Here is a 25,409-nt window from a genome sequence, read left to right on the forward strand (position 1 = left end):
AAGCCTTGACTTATTATAAATAACAAATAAATAAAAATAAAGCAGATCATGTTTGTTGCCTAAAGTTTTAAAGAACATCAAATGCCCAGAAGAGTTAAACCATCAGCAAGAATTTGCAGAAAATACTCAGTTAGATCTTGGCAGCAGAAACTTTACTCTCTGGGTTCAAGAGACGTTTCTTAGATTAAGGGAGCATCTAGATGAGCCAGACCGAAGAGCGAACAAGTCACTGCAGTCTTAAGGGACAATACAACACCATCACCCCTCTGCAGTCCCTTGCCCCATGACACAACCCAGACCACTCTTAGGCCAACATCAGCACTTGGAGTTGGTCTCCCTGAACAAGCCCTTACTAACTAACCCAGAAGAAACAAGAAAGGAGAATGTCATGGATTAAAACAAACTGCTTAAATAAAAACTGAGAAACTCTGTCAGAGAATCTGGGGACTCCAAGTGCGTAGTAACACAGATACAATTTAGGACCAGTCAGATGGACGCTTTACTAACTATGATCACAGTGAGAGAACATTGACAGCATCCCTCCTAGTTCTCTGCAAAGCAATTACAGAGACACAACTTATATACTATTTCAGAAAAAGGAAAAAGGCAAGGAAAAACAAACATTTCAATATTAACAAAGCCAAGCAGTCATCCATGGGAGGGATGGATTCCTTAAGCCCCTTGCTAAACAACCACAATTCTAAGGACTCAAGCACTAAATGTGACAATAGAGAGGTGGCTCTTGGAGGACCTTAAAGGAGCACCCAGTATTATCCTAGCTCAGAAGTGGGGAGTTGGAAACATTCAGACTACCAGCTTTTAGTTGAAAAGAATGTTCTTTTAGTAAAGATAAGAAATAATATAAGAAATTTTTTACTGTGAGGGTGACAAAGCACTAGAACAGGTTGCCCAGAGAAGTGGATACCTCATCCCTGAAGGTGTTCACAGCCGGTCTGGATGAGGCTTTGAGCAGCCTGGTCTGGTGGGAGGTGTCCCTTCCAATCCAAATCATTTTATGGTTCTATGAACTCTCAGCCAGACCTAAGAATCCTAAGTATTAATAATTTCACCACCACAACTGTTTGGCAGCTTAAAAACATATTTATTTTGCTCTTCCAAGCCACGAGTAAGACCAATGAATGAGAAATAAGATCAAGTCTAAATATTGCAAGACAAGTGAACAGAAAAAACAGGATTTGATAAAATTGTTGGTTTAACTACTCCTCCAGTACAACTTAAGTAATGAACTACAAACCAATTTTAAAATCCTATTTGTATATTTAATTGAGTTGCAATTTCTGTCCAAGTGAGGTTTAACATATGTTTAAAAAAAGTAGGTAATTCACTATTCCCCAACAGAAATATGCAAAATTAAAGACCTAAGAAAACAAAGCATCAACTAAGCAGTAAAGTGTTCAACTAAATCTATCACACAGATTCCAGACAACTGAAGATTAAAGATAATTTGCAGTCTAAAATTAATTCACTTTATCCATATGCTCCTCCAAAAGAATAAGAGACCTCTTATTGCACTAGTGGAATGATTAAAATACTTCTTTCTTCAAAGAGGCCAAATGTAAAACCTCTTCAAAACCAAAGCTTAGAAATGGGTACATTTTCCCTAAGTGAGACAGTCAGTAAATCGGACTCTGCCACACAGGCCTTACTGCAAAACCAAAAGCCTAAGGTACAGAGGCAGAGTGTAATAGTTAGATATAAAAGCAGATGCACCTAAGCAGACGGAATTCCAGGTATCAGAAGTTCGAGACATCTTGGCGATGTCTGGTGTTCTTTTCAAGTAAGAGGATACTTGCAGGTCTACCCTATTTAACATGTTCCTCCTCACCCAGCCAAGTTCCACAAAGAAAATTATGTTAAACTGGCAGAAGCAATCACTACAACCTGAGGTTTTGTTATTCAAGGCCAAATATTCTAAGAAATTATCTCCATCGGTTTTTAATCACAGTCTTGATCGAGCTCAATTTATTCAACTGCAGTTCTTGAGTCTTTACTAGCCTAATGGAAATATGTAACCAGTGCTAAGCGCCAGACCTTTTTATTCCAGAATTACAGATCTTAACCCTACGATCATCGACATTCAGGCCTTGAGCAATTGGCCCAATTTATTTAATCTGGCAGCCAGGCTGACTGTTGAATTCCTATCAGAATTCATTCTGCTAACGAGGAACAAAAATGTTACCAGGCTCAGTACTGCAGAAAAACTATTTTTGATTGCTTCTACTGTACTTAAATTTTTAAACAATCTTTCAAATTTCAACTTTGTAAATAGACTCCAATCACTGAAGCACTTCCAAACATTGTAAAAGATTCTGCCTTTTTGAAAGAAACTGATGTTTGTGTAAGTATTGCAATATGTATTTCAATACAACAATATTCTAACAATGCTCCATGCATCTCCAAACAACAGAGTATTTATAATAAAAACCTTGAGTTAAGAAAAAGACCTTAGGCAGTGCCCTGAAGTTTTTCTTATTCTGTGGCAGCAAGAAAAGCAAATTCCTGATCTGTTTAATTCTTCAACTACTGTACAGACCCAAAGTTCCACAAGAAAGGACTACTGGTTAAATACTTCAGCTGATAACATAGTACATAATCAAATACTATCCAGCTAGCCAGGAATACACCATATATGGCTACATAGAGAAAATACTTCAGAGTCCTCAAGAAGTATTACTGATCTGGGCAGTCTCCATCTCCCCCTCCTTCTTATCCCAATCTTTCAAAGATAGGCTTTAAATGTTTTGCAGCTGTCCAACATTAAGACTGAAGAATTCAACAACCATGGCTGTGCAAAAGCACAGGATGAAAAGCAACTATAGCATTATCCAGGAATTCAGGACCAGTTACAGACCCAGAAGAGGCTCCCAACTGCAGAACTCTCAAACAAAACCTGGATAAGGTCTCAAGAGCAGATAAACCTGTAAAATTCTTCTTTCTTCCTTCCAGATAATTCTTCAAGGGAGTTTCTACCATATAAACTAGTACAGACTATGCATAACTACATTGAGTTTTAGCCAACCTTTCTCACAGCCAAAAATATCAACCACCACCACTGCACACATTTTCTTACTGAGATTTTCAGGAGGTCTGCATAATCTTATAACCATGAAGTTAGTGAGCCATTTCATATTTCCTGAAACTAAACTGCACATTAGATGATTCACCAATTAGTGTATTCATGAAGCTTTAAAAAGCAATCAAAATTTCATTTTTGTTGAAAAATTTAACAGAGATGTCCAGCTGCATGCATGGAGAGAGCATGTGGGCTTTTCTCCTTTATTTAACTTAACTAACAGCTATGGTAGCTGGTGAAAAATATTCAGTGTGTCAGAGTTAATTTATAGAGCTGACAAAGTATAAGGGCTCCAGAAGGTATAGCATACATTTACTAAACTTTAAATACAATATTTTAACTAGATATAGCTCAAAGATTAAAATAAGCTGTCCAACAACCAAACCACACAAACCCATATAATTTCAGGGCATTTCTTATTCAAGAGAGTAATTGTCTGTTTCAAACTAATGCATAGATTAATAATATCAGAAAAGCTGATAGTCCTTCTGACCCCAAACCCTATAAATCAAAATCTATTTTTTCAAACTAAGTTGACTTCCTTAGAAAACAGTAGGCATTTCACTAAAGTGCAAGCCGTGATCAGATGGAGGGGAAGCATTGTGCAGTGCTCAACACAATCAAACCTTGTGGCCCTAACGAAGCCTCTAGACATAAATACAAAACATAATACTAAGTGCTAATTTCCCTTTAAGATTGAAGAAACTGACAAGCATAGCTCTTGGGGAAACAAGAGGCAAGGAAATCAGCTTAAAATAGACAGCCACACAAGGATTACTTAACCAACCATCCTATTCCAATATTTTGCAATCGGAATCAATATTTTAGGAGTTTATGGTGAAACTTTACATCAAAAGTTCTTCCTTTCATTCTACAAAGTCAGGAATGTACCTTGCATAGATTTTGTTTGCTTTCACTATTTGTAGCAGAAACATCACAACTAACTAAAACTTAGGAACAGGCACAGCTACCGTATGAAAGTTGCATCTGAATCCCATGAAGCATCTACCAAAACCCAAGCTATTTAGCAACAGGCTAAATGGCTTAAAACTATTAAGAGCAATCACCACTATCCTTTGATTTGACTAAAATACATCTCTCGCTTAACTTTAAACGTAAGGAATGAAACCAGAAAAATACATTTTATACTATCTTGAGTTATTAGTCCATCAGGGAAACATGAATTTCCACATCAAGTTCAACAAACAGTTATCTCTCTAGAACCTTGCCTCAGAATGACAGGTTTCACATGTTTCAAAGAGGATTAAAAAAAACCCTTTCTAATGGAACACAGTTGATTTCTAATCCCTTCCATCTGCTCTTTCTTAGATGTACCTACCACCATTAAAAGTGCAAAAGAAAAAAAATAGTAGCTATTCCTCCAAGGACTAACTCAGCCATTTCTCCAACACTCTCATACATATGAAGCCATGTCAAGCTTATTGGATGTTAACCAGCTGTCTGAATGCAGTAGTTGGTTGTATTGCTAATGCGATTCTAAAACCGGAGTAGATGCTAGATTTAGACCAACTGGAAAGTCAGCAGCTCAATCTCAAAACTCTTTTTCTCTTCTCTGTAGTTTTCTTTGGACTGACAAAGAATGCACCCTAAAAGTACAGCCCATTCACCCTGCCATAGTTACTAATGCACAAAACCCGCAAAAAGGAGGAATCGAATATGTTCTGGCAGAGACCCTATTGTAAGTCTACTGCCTTGATACCAAGCCCACTTGACTATATTGGTTTACAGATTGACAGCTGAATGAATGAGGAGGCTAACTTGGAAACTTCCCTTCTTCCAATACCCCACTGTCGTAACCTCATCAACTGGGGATGATCAAGGTAACAGGGGTTATATTCAGGCCGAGAGCTGCATGACATCAACAGCAGGAAGCTTTTAATGGCACAAACAACCACAACATAAGAGAGCAACAGCTCCAAGATTTCTATGGATGTAACACAACTTCGCTACAAAACAGCCCCTGTGTGCTCATGAGAGGTTTGAGCTCAGAAGTTACGAGTAAGGCAAACAGCATTTGCGGGCTGTGATGTACTCTGCTGTCATTACCTAGTGATACAACCCAAACTTTCCTTCCCAAAAATGCTTCCAAAAGGACATCCCATGCTCCTCAATAATTTGTTGCACTCAAAAACTTCTAGTGCGCATAAATAACTATCTCCATGTTGCACAAATACATTTTGCGCAGTGGAATGGGACTAAGAAGCCTCTTTTGTAAGAGTAATATATGTTGGAGTAATATCCCTAAACTGACTTTAACTAGGTTCACATGAAAGGAAATTAGTAATTACAACCTCATTGTATAATCCTGTAATAAAAATAAAAGCACTTTGAGAAAGACACATGACTACGATGATTCTGTAAAGAAGTTCACACTACAGGGTCCAACAACTGATCAATTCCCTTCCAGTACTGGGTCCTAACTCATACGATATTAAAATTACTAAAGCGAAACTACTCCAAAACATTTCAAATGATAAAGCACTTAAAATACAGTAAAATATTTACCATGGTAGTTACAACCACAGAATAGTCCTTTTTTTGCCATTCATCCAGAAATGAGAAAAAAAAAAAAAAAGTGTCCCAAAATGCAATTACTCATCTCTAAAGGAATTTTAAGTTTAAAAAAATACTTAAACAAAATTATACTTCACAATGAAAGTGGTGAGGCACTGGAACAGGTTGCCCTGGGAAGTTGTGGATGCCCCATCCCTAGAGGTGTCCAAGGCCAGGTTGGATGGGTCCCTGAACAGCCTGATCTAGTGGGACCTGACCCTGCCCATGGCAGGGAGCTTGGAATTGGATGATCTTTAAGGTCCCTTCCAACCCAAACTGTTCTATGATTCTACAAAATTATATTAAGGTAAAGTGAAAACTTAAATAGACAGAGCACCAAAATATATTTTGAGTATTTAGATAGACAAGAAAATGCAGTTTAGTCTTCTGCATAAAGTTTTAAAAGCTCATACTTAGTTCACCTGTCTTCTGAAGGAGGCAGATCAGTTTAAAACGAGATCCAGTCAACTTCTGTGTAAATTTATATAACTCAATTATTTTCAAGTAAGGTCGTATAAATGCAAGCTTTAGCAGTCATCCCTCTCCAAACAGTTCACTTGGGCCACGTCTATCCCACAGTATTCTCCTGCTATAGGAGTACGCGGCACCAACAAAAGCACTCCTGAAGTTGCTGCAATTTAGGCAAGAAAAGCCGCATCTTTACCAAACTAGGCAATGTCACAGACCGCAATGGAATGAGCTTCAGTGTACAAGCACCGTATTTTTTCATACTAGGGTTTGCAGGGCACGGTCAGAGGCCACACAGGACGGGACACGGAACCCCATATGACGATTAGCATAAAATGTACAGCTTAGAGGCATAGAAACATTGAAGGAAACTTTGACAGGCTTCAGAGACAGAAAACAAGAGGAGGGCTCTGTAAGCATTCAGGGAACAGAAGCGTAGCTGTCGTACATCCTGCCTTCACACAACCAGGCGCCCAGACGACCCCCAAACCCGAGGAAACAAGCGTACCGGCGAGTATTCCAGGGAATTTAGGCATCCCATTCAGCACAAGATCCACAGCAGAAATAACACCATATGCCGCTCCCACAGCTCCGAGGGACGCGTTCATAACAGCGGGGGCACATCAAGGCGACTCCCAAACTTCTACGGGCGCTCGGTAGGAAAGCACACAAACCCCCCTCCTTCCACCACCCCCCAATCTCCACCGCCGAGGGGCGGGATCTCTCACGGCCCAAAACGAACCCCCCCCCCCCCCGCTCGGCTCTATCTCGTGCTCCCCCTCCAAGACCCGCGGAGGTTCGGGGTTGGGGGGGGAGGGGGGGACGGGGCGCGCGCTCCCAGCGGGACCCCAGCGCGCGCCCCACCCGCGCAACAGCACCTACCGCTGCTCCGCGGAGGGGGCGGGGGGGGTGGGGGGGGAGGGTGGCACTGCGGCCACAGCGACGCCTTCAGCGCCGGCCCGGCGGCCCCACCGCCCGCAGGAGCATCGTCCTCCGCCTCTGCCGCTCCAGCGCAGCGTTGCCTGCCTCCCTCCCTCCCACCCCCCACCCTCCGCCGCGGCCACCGAATGGAAAATAGTTCCCCGGGCCCCAGAGCGGAGAGAGAGGGAGCGACACCGCGCTGGCCAATGAAACCGAGCCCGGCCTGCCGCAGCGCCAATGGGAGCGGCGGGAAGGCAGGGGAGGGGCTTCACGCAGCCTACCCGACCGCAGCGCTGGCACTAACCCGCTAGGATGTCTGCGGCCGGACTCCATCGGCGGCCATATTGGAGCCGGGCGCGATGCACAGTGTGGGAAGGGGCTGAGCCGGCGGCCATTTTGAGTTCGGGCGTGGAGGGGGTCGGTCGGTGCTGGGTCACGTGGCGGGGGCCGACGGGAGGAAGGGTCATGGGTGGTCACGTGACGAGCGGAGGCGTGGCCTCAGCTCGCTCCGCTCCGCCTGTCCCCGTTCCGCTCCATTCAGTTCCGCCCTGGGTGCGTTTGGAAGGTGGGGGGCGGGATGGCAGTGATCCATGGAATCGTCGTGAAGGGAAATGAGAAAATATGATAAATACATCTCTGCAGAACTTAGATGTTAGCGGCAGCTGATATGTAATATACAATAATAAGAATATAATAAGAACATAGTAAGAACTGGTGTTGGAAATTCACCTTTATGACGACTACATAAATACTGGTCTTGTTGTCCATGTACAGCCCCAGTCCAGCTGAATCAACAGGTTATGTAAGAAATGTTAGACTTAGAATCATAGAACAGTTTGGGTTGGAAAGGACCTTAAAAGATCATCCAATTCCAACACCCCTGCCAAGGTTAGGGACACCTCCGGCTAGATCAGGCTGCCCAAGGCCCCATCCAACCTGGTCTTGAACAAGGGATGGGGCAGACACAGCTTCCCTGGGCAACCTGTGCCAGTGCCTCACAGTCAACAATTTCCTCCTTATGTCTAGTCTAAATCTGCCCCTTTCCAGTTTAGAGCCATCGCCCCTCATCCTATCACTACAAGCCTTTGTAAGCAGTTCCCCCCCAGCTTTCTTGTAGCCCTCTTCAGGTACTAGAAGGTTGCTGTAAATTCTCCTCAGAGTTTTCTCCAGGCTGAACAACCCCAACTCTCTCAGCCTGTCCTCGTATTGGAGGTGCTCCAGCTCTCTGGTCATCCTTGTAGCCCTCCTCTGGAGAGGTTCCAACAGCTCCATATCCTTCTTATGTTGAGGATTCCAGAACTGGACACAACACTCCAGATGAGGTCTCACAAGAGAGGAACAGAGGGGGAAGATCACCTCTCTCGACCTGCTGGCCACACTTCTTTTGATGCAGTCTGGGATATGGTTGGCCTTCTTGGCTGCAAGCGCGCATTGCTGGCTAATGTATCGTAGGTATTAGATTTGATGATAATTGATGACTAAAATGTCAACATTTTTTAGTGTAGACATAGACTACAGATAGGTATAAGTATGGAACAGCTTGAGGTTTCTCTTTGAAGTTTAAAGGTGAATAGATGTGTCTCAAGAAAGAAGATGAGTGACTTTTATGACCGTAGGAGAAATGTGACCTGTTGAAACATCACTTCTGAGGGAGAACCGAATTGAGACAACAGAGATGAATTATCAATGGGGACTTTGCGGATTTCTGAGTTAATGAAGAATAAAAAACTAGGAGCACATGGAAAAACACCAACAACTTTTCAAAGAAAATACCTATTGTAAAATTGTACTACTAAAATTGTATTACTACTAAAATTGTATTGTACTACTAAACCATAGCCCTGAGCATTCCATCTATCTGCCTTTTCAATACCTCCAGGGATGGTGACTCCACCACCTCCCTGGGCCGCCTGCTCCAGTGCCCAGTAACCCTTTCAGTGAAGAAATTTTTCCTAATCTGGACTTCCCCTGGTGCAGCTTGAGGCCATTCTCTCTCATCCTATCACCTGTCACTTGGGGGAAGAGACCAACACAACTCACATCACTTGGCATCAGAACGGGAACAGCGGTGGTTGCCCATGAGCTGCCCCCAGTGCTTTGCGCCCCAGCACAGGTGGCGAGAGGCTGCCCCTGGGCACTGGTGCAGGCGTGCCTGGCAGGCCTGGCCATACGGGACACCTCGGGAGGCTGCCCCAGGACTGCTCCCCAGGGCAGGGTGAGTGATACAAGAAGCAGTTACTACTACAAAAAAAAGTGGAATTTTTTTTATTTAAGCTAAAGTTCCTTCTAAGTAATTGTATTTTTTGGAAGTTAGCCTGAATGCCTCTCTGTAGCATATTTTCCTTAAAATGGTGTTTTTCCACTGGGCAATATATTCTGTCATCTTTTGTCTTGCTGCACATGTTTGATGGGGACCGCTCCCTCATATTGCCCAGGCCTGGTAAAGGGTGCTTGCTTTCCAAAACTCCAAAATTTGTATTAGAGAGCGTGGCCTCTGGCTCCGCTCCCCACTGCTCGCCCTACAGAGCTTTTCAGAGGTGTTGGTTTGAGTGTGTATTTTGTGTTTTTTAAAGAGGTGGCTACCTGGCTGATGCACCTGCTGTGGCAGCTGCTGCTTTGGGCAGCACCTCCAGCTGCCCCAGCATTGCATTTGAGGAATCATAGAATGTCCTGAGTTGGTAGGGACCTAAAGGATCATCGAGTCCCTGCACAGGACAACCCCAAGATTCACACCATGTCTGAGGGCGTTGGCCAAATGGTTTTTGAATATTGTCAGGCTTGGCACCGTTACCACTTCCCTGGGGAGCCTGTTCCAGTGATCCACCATGCTCTGGGTGAAGAATCTATTCCTATTGTCCAACCTAAACCTCCCCTGACACATCTCCCTGCCATTCCCTTGAGTTCTGTCATAGGACACCAGAGAGATGAGATCAGCACCTACTCCTCCTCCTTCCCTTTTGAGGAAGCTGTAGACCACAATAAGATCTCCTTTCAGTCTCCTCCAGCCTGATCAGACCAAGTGAATTTAGCTGCTCCTCATACAGCTTCCCCTCTAAACTCCTCATCAAGAAGTAAACCTTGTAAAAAACCTTGTAAACAGACATTGAGACTCTTGAAGACAAGAGGGTGTTGTTGGAAGGGATTAATTCCCCATTCAAAATGGTTTCCTCTGCCTTCCTGTAACAGGGAGCAAATTCATTGCTTGGCTGAAGTACATTTCATCATGTCAGGCAAAGAAATCACTCATCACTGCACCAGTGGGAAAAGACAACTTACAGCCATGTAATAGAGTGCATCTCATCCTTCTGCATCTAGCAGACAAACCAGGACACTACAGTGTGATGGTGGACAGTTAAAGAGGAAAAAATTATTAGATCACCAGGCTCAGAGGGTAGGGGTTGATTGGTTATACTCTACTGGAAGCCAGTAGCAAGCAGACTACCACAGAGGACAATTCTGTTTGACATCTTTCTCAGTGCCTTTTGAGGAGGAGACAGAGTGCGTGCTCATCAGGTTTGCAGGTGATGCCATAGTGGGACAGTGGAAATGCTGAAGGGCAGATCTGCCATTCAAAGGGATGTCGACTGGTTGGAGGAATGGTGGAGCAGGAAGACTATGAAATTCAGCAAGGACAAATGCAAGGAAATTCAACAAGCCCAGCACCTGGAAAGGAAGAGCCCTCTGCAACAATAAGGGCTGGGAACTGGTGGGCTGGGGAGCAGCTTTTGCAGGAAAGGATGTGGGGTCTTGGTGGACAGCAAGTTGGCCATGAGCCAGCAGTGTGTCCTAGCAGGAAAGGAGGCCAAGAGCATCCTGGCTTATACCACCAGGAACTTAGCCGGTAGGCCAGGAAAAGCGATTTTCTACTTCTACGCAGCAACATGTGGAATAACCTGTCCAGTTTTGGGCCCCCGAATGCAAGGAGAGCCTCAGCAAACTGCAGTGAGTTCAGTGGAGATCACCAAGCTCTTCAGGGGAAGGTGCAGCACTTGCCCTGTGAGGAGAGGCTGCGGTAACAGGCCTCATTCAGCTTGGAGAAGAAGCAGCTCCGGAATACTTCTGCGTACAGAACACAGCCTAGTATATACATTGCCAGCAAAAAAAACAAGGATTAAATAATACACTGTATAAGCAATTCTGCACCTTGGAAGAGGATGAAAAATATAATGAAACGTGCAAAAATGATGTTAGATGCATTCAAAATTATACTGATGAGGCCAATATGTGAATTTACACTTCCAGAACAGGGTAGCGCTCATGAAGGATTCACATGGACCAGCACAGATGCAGCTAAATTGCCACTTGGCAGTCCTACATAAACAGTGCAAGAAAGAATGAGCTAACAAGTAGCAACAACAGGCAAAATAATTAGAGGCAGCATAACCAGCATCTGGTTAGTCTGATAGTTCAACAAGGGGAAATGCAAAGTCCTGCTCCTGAAGAGCAGCAACCCCAGGCACCTGTATATGCTGGGGGCTGATTGGCTAGAAAGGACCTGAGGGTCTTGGTGGACACCAAGATGAATGTGGGCCAGCAATGTGCCCTTGCTGTAAAGAAGAATAATGGTATCCTGTGCTGGGTTAGGAGGAGCGTTGCCAGAACGTCAAGCAAGGCAATTGTTCCCCTCTACTCAGCACTGCTGAGGTCACACCTGGAGTGCTGTGTCCGGTTCTGGACAGACATGATCAGACATCCATACCACAGACAAATACGGAGCTATGGAGACTCCCAACAGATGACTGCTAAAATGATTAGGGGATTGGGGCATCTGTCCTATGACAAAAGGCTGGAAGATCTGGGACTGTTTAGACTGGAGAAGAGAGGAATCAGAGGATCTCAGCAATGTATTATATATAAATAGCTGAAGGGAATATGTAAAGAGGATAGAGTGAGGCTCTTTACAGTGGTGGCCAGTGACAGGACCAGAGACAATGGGCACAAACTGAAATACAGGATGTTCTCCCTGAACATCAGGAAACACTTCTTCACAGTGAAGATGACCCAGCACTGGAACAGGTTGCCCAAGGAGACTATGAAATCTCCACCCTTTGAGTGGAGTGCTTGTGTGTATGGCTTTGCTTTACCTAAATTGCATTTATCTCAAGCCATGAGTTCCCTCATTTTTACCCTTCTGATTCTCTCCCCCATCCTGTCAAGGGGAGAGTGAGGAACTGTCTGTGTGGTGATTTCTTGCTGACTAGGATTAAACTGCAACAAGCTTTTCTGCAGCTATCCAGTATTGACTCCACTTGTATAAAAGTTTCATAAGTCAATTTTAATTTCAAACTATAGGCTGTTTCCCTTTTTAATTACTTCTGTAGCAAACCAGCATTCTTTTTCTTGTTTAGCATGTAGTAAATATTTTTATGCTAGATACTTACAAAATTCTCAGAAGTGTAAAGTTTTAGTAACATGAACCCACATATTTGCTACATCTCTTATTCATAGAGCAAATCCTCCTGATGTTGCCATTTTTGTCAGGATTAAGGTTCAGCAACAGTCATCTTCATCTGATGAAAACAGCTGCCATTCTGGTCTGCTGCTCTGGCAAAGAACTAGTAACTAAAAAGAGGGAAACCACCAACTGCTTTGTTCTTATTACCATGTGTTTCATTTTGGAGATCTGATGATAGTATGGAAAGAAAATAGGCTGCAAATCGCTATAAACAAGCAGAAAATTTCCTAATACAGAAGAGCTAGTCTGTAGCCGGAGCCCAGCAGGACTGATACTGGGCAGCTGGTGGTTATCATTCCCAGGCTTCACCAGCATGACCTGCACAGCTCTGGGGATTGCCTTAAATTTTGGGAGGAAGCATTGGTGAAAGGGACTAACACTGAGACTTCAAAACATGATGCTTCTTGCTGTGGTATTTCTGTACTAATGTCTTGGTATGGACATCTTAAAGAGCTGTATCAGTGAGATTCAGAAGATTGTGAGAAAGCCACAGGCGACTGTGGATACTCCAGACTATGAGGCTGCAATGAGTCTATTAAAAGAAATAAGATCACCTTCTTTCTCAGGATGTGCACACACCCTTGAATGCAAAGCAGTTCTCTGGGGAAACATCTGGGCAATCCCTTTTCATTTTCCCAATGGAGGGCAATGATCCATTCACTGTGGGAGGACAGGGGGACACTATGAGGAAAGAGAGCTTGGAAGAAGGTGATCAGAGGTTGGAAACCGAGCAGGCTGCTACCTCCCACATTGGCCTGCTTTCATCTTTCGATGTTTATTTCCCAGGCGTGCTGCCAGCTCCTGTGTGTGCTGCCAACAATGCAGCGCAGCACTGCTGGGCATGCTGTGCACAGTGCCCTCAGCCTGCCACTCCTGGGTGACACTGCTCACTTTCTCTGCTATCAGCCGATGTGGTTGCTTCACCAGCCCCGAGCTGCTACACTCTGTGCTTCCCTAGCCCAGCTCTGCCAGACTGATTCTTCACAGTGTGACCTTACTGATCCTGGTTCTGAGTGAAAAATTTCTTGACCCCAGCAAGCTCTGCAGCTCTGGCTCCAAGCACTTTCTCCCACTCCCTTCTCCAGGGTTTATCCTCTCTCCAGCCTAGAGCAATTCTGAGAAAGTAAATGCCAGCATAGACCTTAAGCAAAACTTTTTCATTCCAAACAGAACCTTTGTTGAAAGTTAGTCAAGGCACATGTTCTCTCCTCACTCCTAGCAGCACCTTTGGTCACATACCAAACCTCAGTTAGTGTGCCTGGGGCTGTAAAATCAAATTGTAGTTCAGCAAAGCGAAATAGTCCCCTTTCAATTCTGGTTGGCGTAGCAAGTAGCCTTCGCTGCAGACCCAGCATCCCTGCCCTTGTGTCCAGAAGTCTGTGTGTCTGTGAGAACCGTGATGCAACTATAGTCGTACGACTTGCCTGGGCTGAGGTGCTTCTTCTAGCCCATAGTGGAGCACAAGCCAGAAGATTGCCCATGAAAGCCAGAGCAGTCATTAGAAGTGTGATCATTTGATGCTGCCTCCTTACTTTCAGGCTTTCCCTTCACACCAGAACTGGATGAACACTTCTCTCTCCTTCAGACAGGCAGAAAAAAATAATTAGTGATGGAAAATCTAAGGTAATAGCAAGGAAAGAGAGCTGGAGTACAATAATAACCACTTTCATTGTCCTGCTGAGGAAATCTTGGTGTCTGTGGATAAATCCTGTCAGCAAAGGACACCTTGAAACAAAAGGATGATAAGCATTGGAAACAAAAGGATGATAAACCACAGGATTTGGGAAGAAGGGCTTGCAATAGGGATACAGACCTGTGCAAAGCGAAAGTGGACAATCCTAGGGAAGGTAGTGCAAACTCACACAAATGCAGAACCTTGCCTGGTGTTCATCCAACAAAAAGAAGCCAAATAGATTTAGCATTAAGAACTGAGGAACTTGCATCAGCAGGCCAGCCAAATCTATGCAGTTGGGCACCTTGGCCTACCAAGTACTACCCAGTTTTGCCTTCACTGACCTCTGACAGTTTTTCCTGCGAGTAAAATCAGCCGTGGTACAACGATCTGCTTGTTTGCAGGCAGGCATACTCATTTAACAGGACAGAAAGCTGCATGTTGCCCAAATGAATAGAAGACAAATTTGCGCATAAAATTGTGAGAACTTCAGGTATCAGAACAGAAACATACTTGAAATGTGGACCTGAATATCCAGCACACCTATCCGGGCCAGGGACTGCCCTAAGAAGAGGCAAGGCTGCTTAAAGGAGTGGAACCAACGTGGGGAGACATAGATACAAAGTTTTTTAATCAGAGTTAATTGAACATGAGTAGAAGTAGAAAAAAGGATACCATGGCATAATCACTGTGGCAGAGGAAGAGTTCAGAAGCAGTTACTTCTTTCCTTCTTCAGTCCTTTGCTTTCTTTTGCCTGCTCCAGTGCAGCTGAGCTGGGGGAAAAGACCTAGAAGCATTTATTGATTTTTCTGAAGCTTAGTAATTTGGGTGGATGAAATAAGGACATCTATGATCCTCCTTTCTCCATCGTTGCATACCTTGAATTAGTATTGACACCAAGGTTGAAGCATCAGCTTTCTTATTCAGTTGCAGGTTCCTCACTTTGCACAAGTATGATGTTCCTACTGCCCAGCAAAGGACAGCCAGGCTCCAGAACAGCTTCAGGCAGGTGCAACGCATACAGTGGCATCCAAAAGTACTCTGACATGTCCAAGCACCACCCAAGACTGTAGGATTTGGTCTTGATCTTTCTTTTACTCAGTAATACAAAACATCTGCTAGAACCGGTCCCTAGTCTACCTTCTTTTGCTTACATGCTTGTTCATTAAGGAGCTTCCAATCATCAAAAGAGTCTGGAATTCTGTTCTTGCAGGTGTAAGGAAGGTAGCATTTAAAAATATTTTTCTTTGAAATGTATTATTTATGATCTGTAAAACGGCTGTAGTGCTCTATTACTAATTAGTGAATTGACATACTTTTATTTTGTTACTAGTAAACAGCATCTACTGTGACCTTACGGTGACAGGGTCTAAAGGTTCTAAGAGGAACGTAGACAATTGCACTTAGCGTTTTCTGAAAATCAGGTTGGTTTTTAAGGTATTTCAAACTGAACACATAAAGGAAAAAAAAACTCTAGATCATTAGTTACTATTGAAAGTTTTAGCCGGGGAACACTTTTTTAGTGCTGGTTGTGGAGTCCATTAATTATCATTGCATAGAATGTAATAACAAACCAGAGCTCCCCAATGGGCAAAAGCAAACCACTTCTCTTCTAGCTTTTTTTTTTTTAACATAAGTAATAAAACATATTATTATGCATTTCCAACCATGAGTGTTCTCCAAAGCAACTTGATATTAAAACACAAATCATTTGACTAGATGAGTTGCTACAGATTGTTACAACAGGGCAAGCCAGGAATGTTACTAGAGTGGCCTGAGGCACGGTGCTATTCCATGGAAACTGAAAACAGTAAAACATTTAAAGTGTACCAAAATTTATTTTCTCGAAGGGGTTTTGTGGCACTGCTGAGATTAGAGGCATTCCTATTCAAGCAGCTATATTCCCGGTGAGACATTCATTTGTGCCTATTTTGTCTGAATGATCTGGTTTATTTCACCATGGCCGCATATTAATGTGAGCTGCTGGTTCTATTGCCTGGACTTGTTTGTTTTCCCTCCTTTCTTCAGCAGAAATGCATTTACATAATTCTTGAGGCTACGGCAAGCGTAGGAAAAGATTGGGTTGAAACCTAGGTAACACCACCCAAATACATTCCAGGTTTGTATTTTCAGTGCTCGGTCCCTGTGGCTGTGCACTGTGCCTTCCATAATTCAACACTGAAGACTAGTTTTCATCACTGATACAAGAACTTTTCATCCTCAGAAGTCACAGTGTTAGAAAGAGGCTAAGTAAGATGATGTGTAACTCAGGTGCCTGACACCAGCATGAACATAGTTGCATTATTTCATCTTTCTGAGTTTCAGAACAAAATTTACAAGCAAAGGGGTAAGCAATCAATGCAAGAGACATGGGCCAAGGTTTTTGAATGTAGGTATAAGTGTCCTACAAAGATGCTTTAAAACATCTCTTGGTGACTTGACTGTCAGCATAATTTGCATACTAGGTGAGGCAGACAAACAGTCGCCAGAAATATGTGTGCAGGCTGTATTCATGTATGGCAGTACCTACCAGGAGATGGTGTGAGAGACATTCTAGTTGGTGGCTCCACTCCACCCTTGTGGAGATTTCACCATTCCAGCAAAGACATCTTGAACTTGCTCTGTGTTTTCAGAGCACTGAAGATCAGTGATGTAGGATTGAGGACTTAGATCGCTTCATCTCATAAAAATCTGATTTTAATCAGTAATGTTTGGTGTAAGCGGCTACTAAAGTGATTTCTGAAGGCTGACAGCTAAACTTAAACCACCTGAATGATTTAACTTATATGATCTTGTGTCTGAGCATGTGTATATGCATAAATATAAATATGGATTAATAATCAATAGCAAAGTAGTAAAAAAAGAACACATTTAAAATTTTCTTTATTCTCCATCAAGAAACATAGAAAATAAGGTGTTTTTATTTCTTTGGGTTTGAGATTGTGTGTTTTTGTTGTTGAGGGAAGAATACAAACTGGGAAATACAACTAAAGCCATAATTGAAGAGAGCTGCAAAAATGAAAATTAAAGGCAGATGAGAGTGAAAAGGATAAAATGCTAATAAACATACAACTCGTGTTAATCCAGTGTCATTTACATAAGGGTAAGACAGATTTATGTTAAAATTCGTACCTCTTCCCTCTGTCAGGGCTGTCTGGATATACTATAGATTGAAACTTAAAAGATGTCCTTATAGTATCAATCCAATAAAGACTTAAGCTTTCTTTTCTTGAAGCAAAGTCACAGAATCATAAAGTCACAGAATAGTTGAGGTTGGAAGTGACCTCTGGAGGTCATCATGTCCAAGCCCCTGTTCAACCGGAGTTAGCTACTGCAGGCTGCTCAGCACTGTATCCAATTCAGTTTTGAATAGCTCCAAGGATGGAAACTCCACAACCTCTTTGGCCAACCTGTGCCAGTGTTTGGTCATCTTCACAATAAAAAAAGTGTTTTCATGTGTTCAAATGGAATTTCATGGGTTTCAATTTGTGTCCTTTGCCTCTTGTCTGTGAGCACTACTGAGAAGTGTCAGCCTCCCTCTTTTTTCATTCCCTCCCATCGGGTAAGATCCCCCTGCACCTCCTTTTCTTTATGCTGCACCTGCTTTTTCCAAGGGTGAGTAGTCCCACCTCTCTCAGCCTCTTCTCCTACAAAAGAGACTCCAGCCCCTTAACGATCTTTGTGACCCTGTGTTGGCCAGACAGGGTTCTTCAGTAAGTCTGCATCTCTCTTGTACTGGGGAGCCCAGAACTGAACACAGTGCTGCAGCTGTGGTCTCACCCACGCTGAGTAGAGGAGAGGGGAGGGAAGGGAAGGATTGCCTGACCAGTGATCCTCCTAATCCAGCCCAGGATGCTTTTGGCATGCTGTTTGCTGGGTGCAGTGGTGCACACCTGCAGTCCCAGCTAACTGGGAAGCTGACTCGGATGGATCGCTGGAGTGCAGGAGTTGTGGGCTCACAGGGTGCCATGCCGAGCAGTTGCCTGCAGTTAAGTCCAGCATCAGTATAGTGATCACCAGAGAACCCAAGGTCACCAAGCTGCCTAAGGAGCAGTGAACCAGGTTAGGCTGAAAATGGAGAGGGTCAAAATTCATTGCCATAGACAAAGTAGTTGAGAAAGTTTTAGATGTGAGAAAGTTTTAGATGTGCATTTTAAACTGAGAAGGGAATTAAATTGTCTTAAACATGCTGTATTTTGAAAATATTTTGTGATAGTTTGACTTATTTTTTAAACAAGGGGAGACTTTTATCACATGTCCAGCTAAATGAGTAGTAGCTACTCATTTTCTAAATTAATTTTCTGTCTCTTAGGTTAGAACAGGATGTATTACCTACCTTGCCATTGACACAAAGGGAGCATGGGTGACCAGTTTAGGGAAGATTCCTGATGCTCAGGTAATACAGCTAGGTAAGACAACTCTCTGATCTCCTACCTCACACACCCACATAGACATACAAACACAGAGTAGTTTGGCAAGGTAACTAGCAGTGAACCAAGCGCTTTTGTCAAGCACATACATCTTCCCAAGCTTGCGCAGCTGGGCAGAGCTAAGCCATTGCTGTGGCTCTCCTTGCTCAAGGTAACACTAGGCACTGCTTTATCCTCACTCTACTGTTGGAGTGACAATGAAAACAGTGAACTTTGGGGCACTGCCATTATTTCCCACAGGCACGCCACACTGTTCAGGAAGGTTTTCCAGTTGGTTTTCCAGACTTCAAATGAGTTGCTGGGATTCACTTTGGTTAAGTCACTCAGGTTACAAAATGGGCTTAGCAAGAAACTGCGTGTCTCATCAGACCTTCTCTTCGCAAGTATTTCCAAGGTGCCATGCTTCATTGCCAGCTACACAGACCACTTTTGCATCTAGGATGGAGTCTGCTTTTAGGACATGTCTATCAGAACCAACATCAATTCCAGGAATGTAGACATAGACATGTCTGAGAAAGCAAGCAGCAAGTTATGGTTGGTTTCAAGCCTCTTCTGAGGCAAGAGGAGGCCTCGGGGGTACATCTTAAAGTGTAAAACAGTGACCAGATTAAAGGAGATTTAAAGAACAGATTAAAGGAGCCCTTATTAGAGTACACATTAGAAGAACTAGGACAACTAGAACATTTTCTCAGGATGTGCTCAGAACCACACGGGAATTTTTTCAAAGAGCAGTGGCTTATGACTAAAAGAGACAGTTTAAAGTGTTTTTGGACATCACATGTCTCTCATCTTTACCACAGGTTTAGCTTTGCATGGACAAACAGTCCAATTCCAGCACAGGGGGCATTTAATTTCTTATTAAACAATGCTATTTAAATGTTGGCAATTTGAAGCAATGGTGCAATGCTAGATTTTTGTGCTCTGACTCTTTTGAACCCTCTTCTCTGCCCTTTTTGTATTGAAAGCTGCACATACTGGCTGGGTGTGAGCACAACCTATGGTCAAATAATACTGCTGGTTGCAGTGCTTATTTTTCTAAGCAATCCTAGTGTCTCCAGTTGGGCTATTCCCATTGATAAAGACCATTCTCATAGCAAAGGAATGTTCTATTAGATTTTTGTATTTGTAACTGGCAAGCAGATGGCCTTTCAGCTGGCAATATCCCTAAACTGTATCAATAAGATTACTAGAAGGAATTTAAACATTCATGCTGATGCCCTCCTTAAAAACATAAATATCAGAGTTCTATATCTCCAAAATAACTAGCTCCCACTGGTTCCAGAGAAATAGATACTAATTACCCTTTGAGGATATGAACCTGAAGCATAACAGAAGGCAAAATGTAAATCACAGAAATGCATTACAGAAACATAATTATGCTATTATAAAAATAACTCGTAATGCTGTTGTAGTGAATATTCTGCACTTAGATGTTTCCTTTAAAAGGAGTTACAAGATTTATAAATCTGGCTCTACAATGTTTTAGCATTCAAGACTGAGACAGGCCCTGTCCTTTAAAATTGCAACAACGGCATGAATTTAGTTTAGATGGGTTCAGCTTACAAGAATGAGTGTGATTTTTTTCAACAGGCTCTATTTTCTCCTGTAAGTATTTGTTAATAAAGGCTACAGAATCAGTCGCTTGTTCTTATGAAAAAACATGCTACTGCACAGTTCTAAAAGCAGGGTCTCAAATTAGCTTATTGCAGTACCTGTTAGAGACAATAAGCTATATTGTCTGTTATTAGGAACAAGATATGTATCAAGATTTGATGTTAGCTGCCACCTGTGGGAAACATTAAAATAAATTGCCAATAGTCAGCATTTACCTTTGTAAGATAGGAAATGCAAGCTATAAGGCCGGTTACTAAATCTAGCTGATTTTGGACTCCTAAATCAGATTTTCATTTTTAGGCACAAACCCGTGTAATTATACACAGCCGCTTTATATCTGCAGATAGACATTGAACTATGCACTTGCCTAGATGACACATAACATTTTTGGTCTACTTCTGAATGAGATGGTTTTAGATGTACTGAATCTGGATATCCTTACTTTGGGTTTAACTGAACATAACAGGTTTTTCAGTGCCCTGTGGTTTTGCTTTATGGAATGAAAGCATTCAGGTAGTTTTCCACGCTCCTCTTCATCATATACATTCTACTCCTTATCAACCTACTCAAGGCTATGTATTGTAATCCTGAGAAAGACTGCTATGTCTTATGTCCCGCAGAATCTCCTCAGGCCGCCCAGGTAAAATTTGGATAGTAAACCTGAACTGCTCACTCACAGCTGGACCTGAGTCCATCTTTCCCAGGGCTTGACCTCTGGTTTGAAATTAAAATTGCTGTAGTGCCATCTAGTGCTACTCGGCTGATCTTTGCACTCGTTGTGTATTAATTCCCAAGTACATTGCTCTAGATTCATTACTTCTAGCTCTAAACACTCTGCAATCTTGAAAATGCAATTAATTTCCCTGGCAACTTTCCTTATCCAGCTCCATCCCCTAATCCCTAATTTTTTTCTTAGGCAAGCCATAATACAGATTATATACATGCCTATAACAGAACTTCCAGCAATGCTATGCATTAAAATTGGCTCTGAGCAGCATGACAGTGTGGTATGGGGAATGAACTGGAGATTATCTTGCAAAAAGGATGTGTTCCTTCGGTGCCCCCGCGGTGGCGTTTGGGAGCGGAGCTCCGGGTGAAGGGCCGGGAGGCCTCAGCCGGTTCCTGGCTATCTCCTGTTGTCCCCTTTCCTGCTCAAAGCCTGTCACTGTTTGGTTTGTTACTCAGATGGCTCGAAGAAGAGAACAGTGTTAAGTGGCTTTGGAGTGGCAGCTGATCTCTAAGAGATGACGCTTGTAATTCCTGTGGGAATGGATCAGTGGCGTGATTCCGATTCACACTGAGTAGCAAGAGAGCGGCCTTTCCGTGTTCCTCTTGGGTCTCCTGATTCTATATGTGGGTAACGATGTCTTTTTAACAGGAGCCCTTTGAACGCTCTGTGACTTCCAGGGATACGATGGGCCGTGCTCTCTGCAGAGTGCCTTGGGACTAATGCATCCTAATGAGGAGATGTACTACTCCTGTTTTACTTTGTTTTCCAGGATGAAGATGCGAGTAAGAAGCCACCCTCCCTAGACCGGGCAAGCAAGAAACGGCAGCAGCTGCTGACAGACCTAGAGGGACTGTTCCAGCACGTGGAAGTAATATTAAGTTTGACACGGGTTTCTTGTGTTCTTTTTCTACTTGGAGGCACTGTTATGAGCCCCAGGGAGTTCTATGAGCTCAACTTGGAGAGTATCTGTGAGGGCAGTGCTGAGGAGAGCCTGGAACGTGCCTCCTGCGTTCGCAAGCTTTTTCGCTCCCTTTGTTGCGGATGTCTTCAGTGAACTTGAGGACCTGCTTGTGACCTGCCTGTCGTGGGCACTGTTGTCATGCTCCAGGGGCACTGCAGTTGTGGTGATGACTGGAACACTGACCGTGAACTTGTCCTGTGATGGAGGCATCGACATAAGCGCCTCACCTCATCAGCCTCTGGCTTCTACTTGGGAGGACTATGTCTGGTTTCAAGCACCAGTGACCCTCAAAGGCTTTCGAGAATGACCTGTGCTCTGTGGAACTCTAGTGGAATATTGAATGAGCTTTGGTGATGCTTTAAGGGACACTGACTTTATCAAATGTAACCGCATATTCTTGTCTGTTTGGGTCTCTTCTTCAGAGCATCTGCTGTCTTCCTACAGCTCGACCCTGTTCCTCTGCCCTCACCTCTGGAATTTTTGTTGAAAGCAAATACCTGTTAAGGTACAGCTGCACCTTCACCACCCCCCCACTCCACCCCCGCCCCGAGTGATTCTATAGGGACGTGAGTTGTGGCACAGGAGATGAATTGCTGTGTGGGGAGTAAAAGTTTCCTGTTGTGTGCTTACTGAATTGGCAAATACTGGAGACAGTCTTCTCTCTCCTGGCTGTGTCTCTGGTAACAAGTACTATGTTAGCTGATTGTTTGGGGCTCTAGATAGCGTGTGTGAATACACTTGGCCTTTGCCATCAAGGCCATCACTGTTCTTTGTCTATTCTGCTTCTGTAAAAGGAGAACTTTCCCTGCAGGCTGATCAGGCCTGAGTACTCAAGAGTTTGCCCTGTAAATCCTTTCAGTTACTTAATAATCCAAAGAGTGGACTGGGAGGTCTCATACCTAGCACCGCGTTGTACTGGTGATGAGAAGAGGCGGAGCAGCCCTGTGGAGGCAGGGAATTGCATCTTCCTGGTTTTTTTGCCTAACCTTTAGTCCAAGAGCCCTGACAATCAGTTAGATACACAGTTACAATTAAAAGTAAGCAGTTCCTGCTCTAACCCTCTTCAGAGGAAGCTGGGACACCTGCCTCAATATCCCAGTTTATGTTTGCTTAAAACAACAACAACAACAACAAAGTCAATTTCTTGTTTACTTTCACCTCTTAGAAGTCTTAGACTTTAAATGTTTCTGACAGGTGAGGAAGAGGGGAGTGTGATCAAATTCAGCGTTGGCTTTACCTGTCACATTCCCCTTCCAAGTCTGAATGTATTCCCTGGAAGCAGAATACGAACCTTTCCTTCTGGCCTGGTGTCTGACACAGTGGAGGAGGAGGAGTAGAGCACGGAGTGTCAGGACTAGACAGTTGCTGGAGGCCTCTTCAGTCAGCTGGGTACGCCTGTAGCCTAAGGAGCTTAATGGCTCCAATAACTGTCCCGTTTAAAGAGAAACTGGAGCCTACTGGTAGCGAGGTTGCTTGGAGTTTCTTGCTAGCAAGAACTGCAGGGTGGGGTGGTGAAAGTCCTTCGAAAGGAGAGTAAAGGTTGAAGTAACCCTCTGTGCTTGGTGCCTAATTTAACTCTGGCCTTTTGGAACGAAACAGGACTATAGAACTAGGAGGAAAGGTAGTTGATATTTTTGAGCTTGGAGAACACTGGGAGTGCTGTCTCTGCCTTCTTACGTGTTAGCAGCTGTTTACGACGTGTAGTAACTGCTAAAGCTGGCTCTGGAGGAGAAACTGCTAGAATGCAGAAGGCTGCTGTGTGTGCAGCTGCCCACTTGACTGTGTACTTGCAGGTCTCATAAATGAAATGTGACCTGACTGTAGCGTGTGTGCAGGAGATGAAAACCCCAATTCCACGCAAGCTGTTTGTAATGTGTATTTCCGGATGCTAACGCTCAAGCATTTAAAGAAGGCTTGAGCAGAAGCCTTAGCTCTGAGGAACAAGGGCCGAGTTCTTTTCTCCTCACTTCCCCAACTGAATACGATCTTACCGTGGTGAACTGTTGACCTATTCTGTTCTAGTTGAACAATGAATGCAGCAATGACGTGGTGCCAGGAATGAAAGAAGACAAGATGCTTTTTGTTGTTGTGATGAAGCGTTTTTGAGGTTAACAAGGTAAGTGCTATAAGTTATCCAAATAAAATATTGGCTTGTGTGTGTGATGACATTGTTTTTATTTAATCGCTCAATATCAAGGTTCTGCTGGTGGCAGAGGGACTCGCTTCCGTTCCGTGTGTGTACTTAAACTGCAGGTTCACAGCTGTTCCACCTTTGTGACAAAGTGCATGATGTGCCAGAAGCTCTGGTTCCTCAGAGGCAGAAAAATGCCCTCCATGTGGCACGTAAGAGTGAGTGAGGAGGTTCTTAAAGGTGTCCTTTGCCCAGGCACGTGGTGGATGTGCTGGCTCCCGAGGGAAAGCTGCAATCCCTGTAGCAACGTACACTCCATCCCTAGAAGACTCAACTGAGTTAACTGCATCTTTGAAAGAATGGAATGGATGTGAAGGGGGAGGGGGCCGTAACCGGGCTTGACTGAAAAAAGCCTGGGAATGTCACTCCTGTTTCTGAGGGGTGGTGTGCTGGCAAGGACCCTTGGTCTGCCACCTGTCAGGAAGTGAGGAATAGCACTTAAGTGGCACCTCAGAGGGGTTGGATAATTGAGTGAGTAGTCGCTTAGGAATTAGGACTGTTCCCCTTAGGAGCGTAGCAGGATGAACAGTCCAGCCGAAGTGCATCTACAGCAACACATGCAGCATTGCAATAAACAAGGGGAACAAGAAGTTATTGTAAGGCAGGAGGACTACGATATAATTGCCATCAGAGAAACGTGGTGGGTTCAGCACTGGTGAGGCTGCACCTTGAATACTGTGTTCAGTTTTGGGCCCCTCACTCTGTGAAAGAGATTGAGATGCACGAGTGTGTCCACAGAAGAGCAATGAAGCTGGTGAAGGGGCTGGAGAACAAGTCTTACAAGGACTGGCTGAGAGGACTGGGGTTGTTTAGCCTGGAGAAGAGGAGGCTGAGGAGTGACCTTATCGCTCTCTACAACCGCCTGAAAGGAGGTTGTAGAGAGGTGGGTATTGGTCTCTTCTGCCAAGTGTTAGGTGATAGGACGAGAGGGAACGGCCTCTGGCTGTGTCAGAGCAGCTTTCGATCGGACCCTAGGAAAAGTTTTCTTCTCAGAAAAGGTCCTCAAGCACTGGAACGGGCTGCCCATGTAGGTGGTTAAGTTCCCATTCCTGGAGGTATTTAAAAGGCATGGGAAATGAAGGCTTAGGGATATGATTTGGTCGTGGACAGGTACGGTTGGAATCGATGGCCTCAACGGTTCTTTTTCCAAGCTAACGGTTCTATGAATCTTTCACTGCCAGCAGCACGTCATTGCTGCATTCATAGTTCAAGTGTAACAGAATATGTCAACAGTTCACTGCAGTAACATTGCGCTCAGTTGGGGAGAGAGAAGACAGAACTGGCCCCTTGTTCCTCAGA

At 43.8% G+C, this 25,409-nt stretch overlaps 2 protein-coding genes across 4 annotated transcripts in view; one reads left to right on the top strand and one right to left on the bottom strand.

The window, feature by feature from the left end:
* Positions 1 to 7,444, bottom strand: part of SOCS5 (suppressor of cytokine signaling 5) — a 29,176-nt gene extending 21,732 nt beyond the window's left edge. Inside the window, exon 1 of one of the 3 annotated variants that reach the window (XM_054061643.1) lies at positions 7,362 to 7,444. The gene's annotated coding sequence lies outside the window, so the exon portion shown is untranslated. Of the gene's footprint in view, positions 1 to 6,644; positions 6,801 to 7,018; positions 7,038 to 7,361 lie in introns of those variants that run through there. The other 2 variants (XM_054061642.1, XM_054061641.1) reach the window with 2 other exon arrangements.
* On the top strand, positions 1,779 to 25,074 carry LOC128851690 (MAD2L1-binding protein-like). The gene is given in 7 exon segments (XM_054062360.1): positions 1,779 to 1,798; positions 4,674 to 4,793; positions 6,606 to 6,792; positions 21,728 to 21,987; positions 21,989 to 22,019; positions 22,022 to 22,092; positions 22,094 to 25,074. Coding segments are annotated over 7 exon segments (822 nt in total). The 3' UTR covers positions 22,227 to 25,074.
* Positions 25,075 to 25,409: the final 335 nt, after the last annotated feature.

This window comes from Cuculus canorus, chromosome 3 (assembly GCF_017976375.1).
Source record: "Cuculus canorus isolate bCucCan1 chromosome 3, bCucCan1.pri, whole genome shotgun sequence".
Classification (NCBI taxonomy): Eukaryota; Metazoa; Chordata; class Aves; order Cuculiformes; family Cuculidae; genus Cuculus; species Cuculus canorus.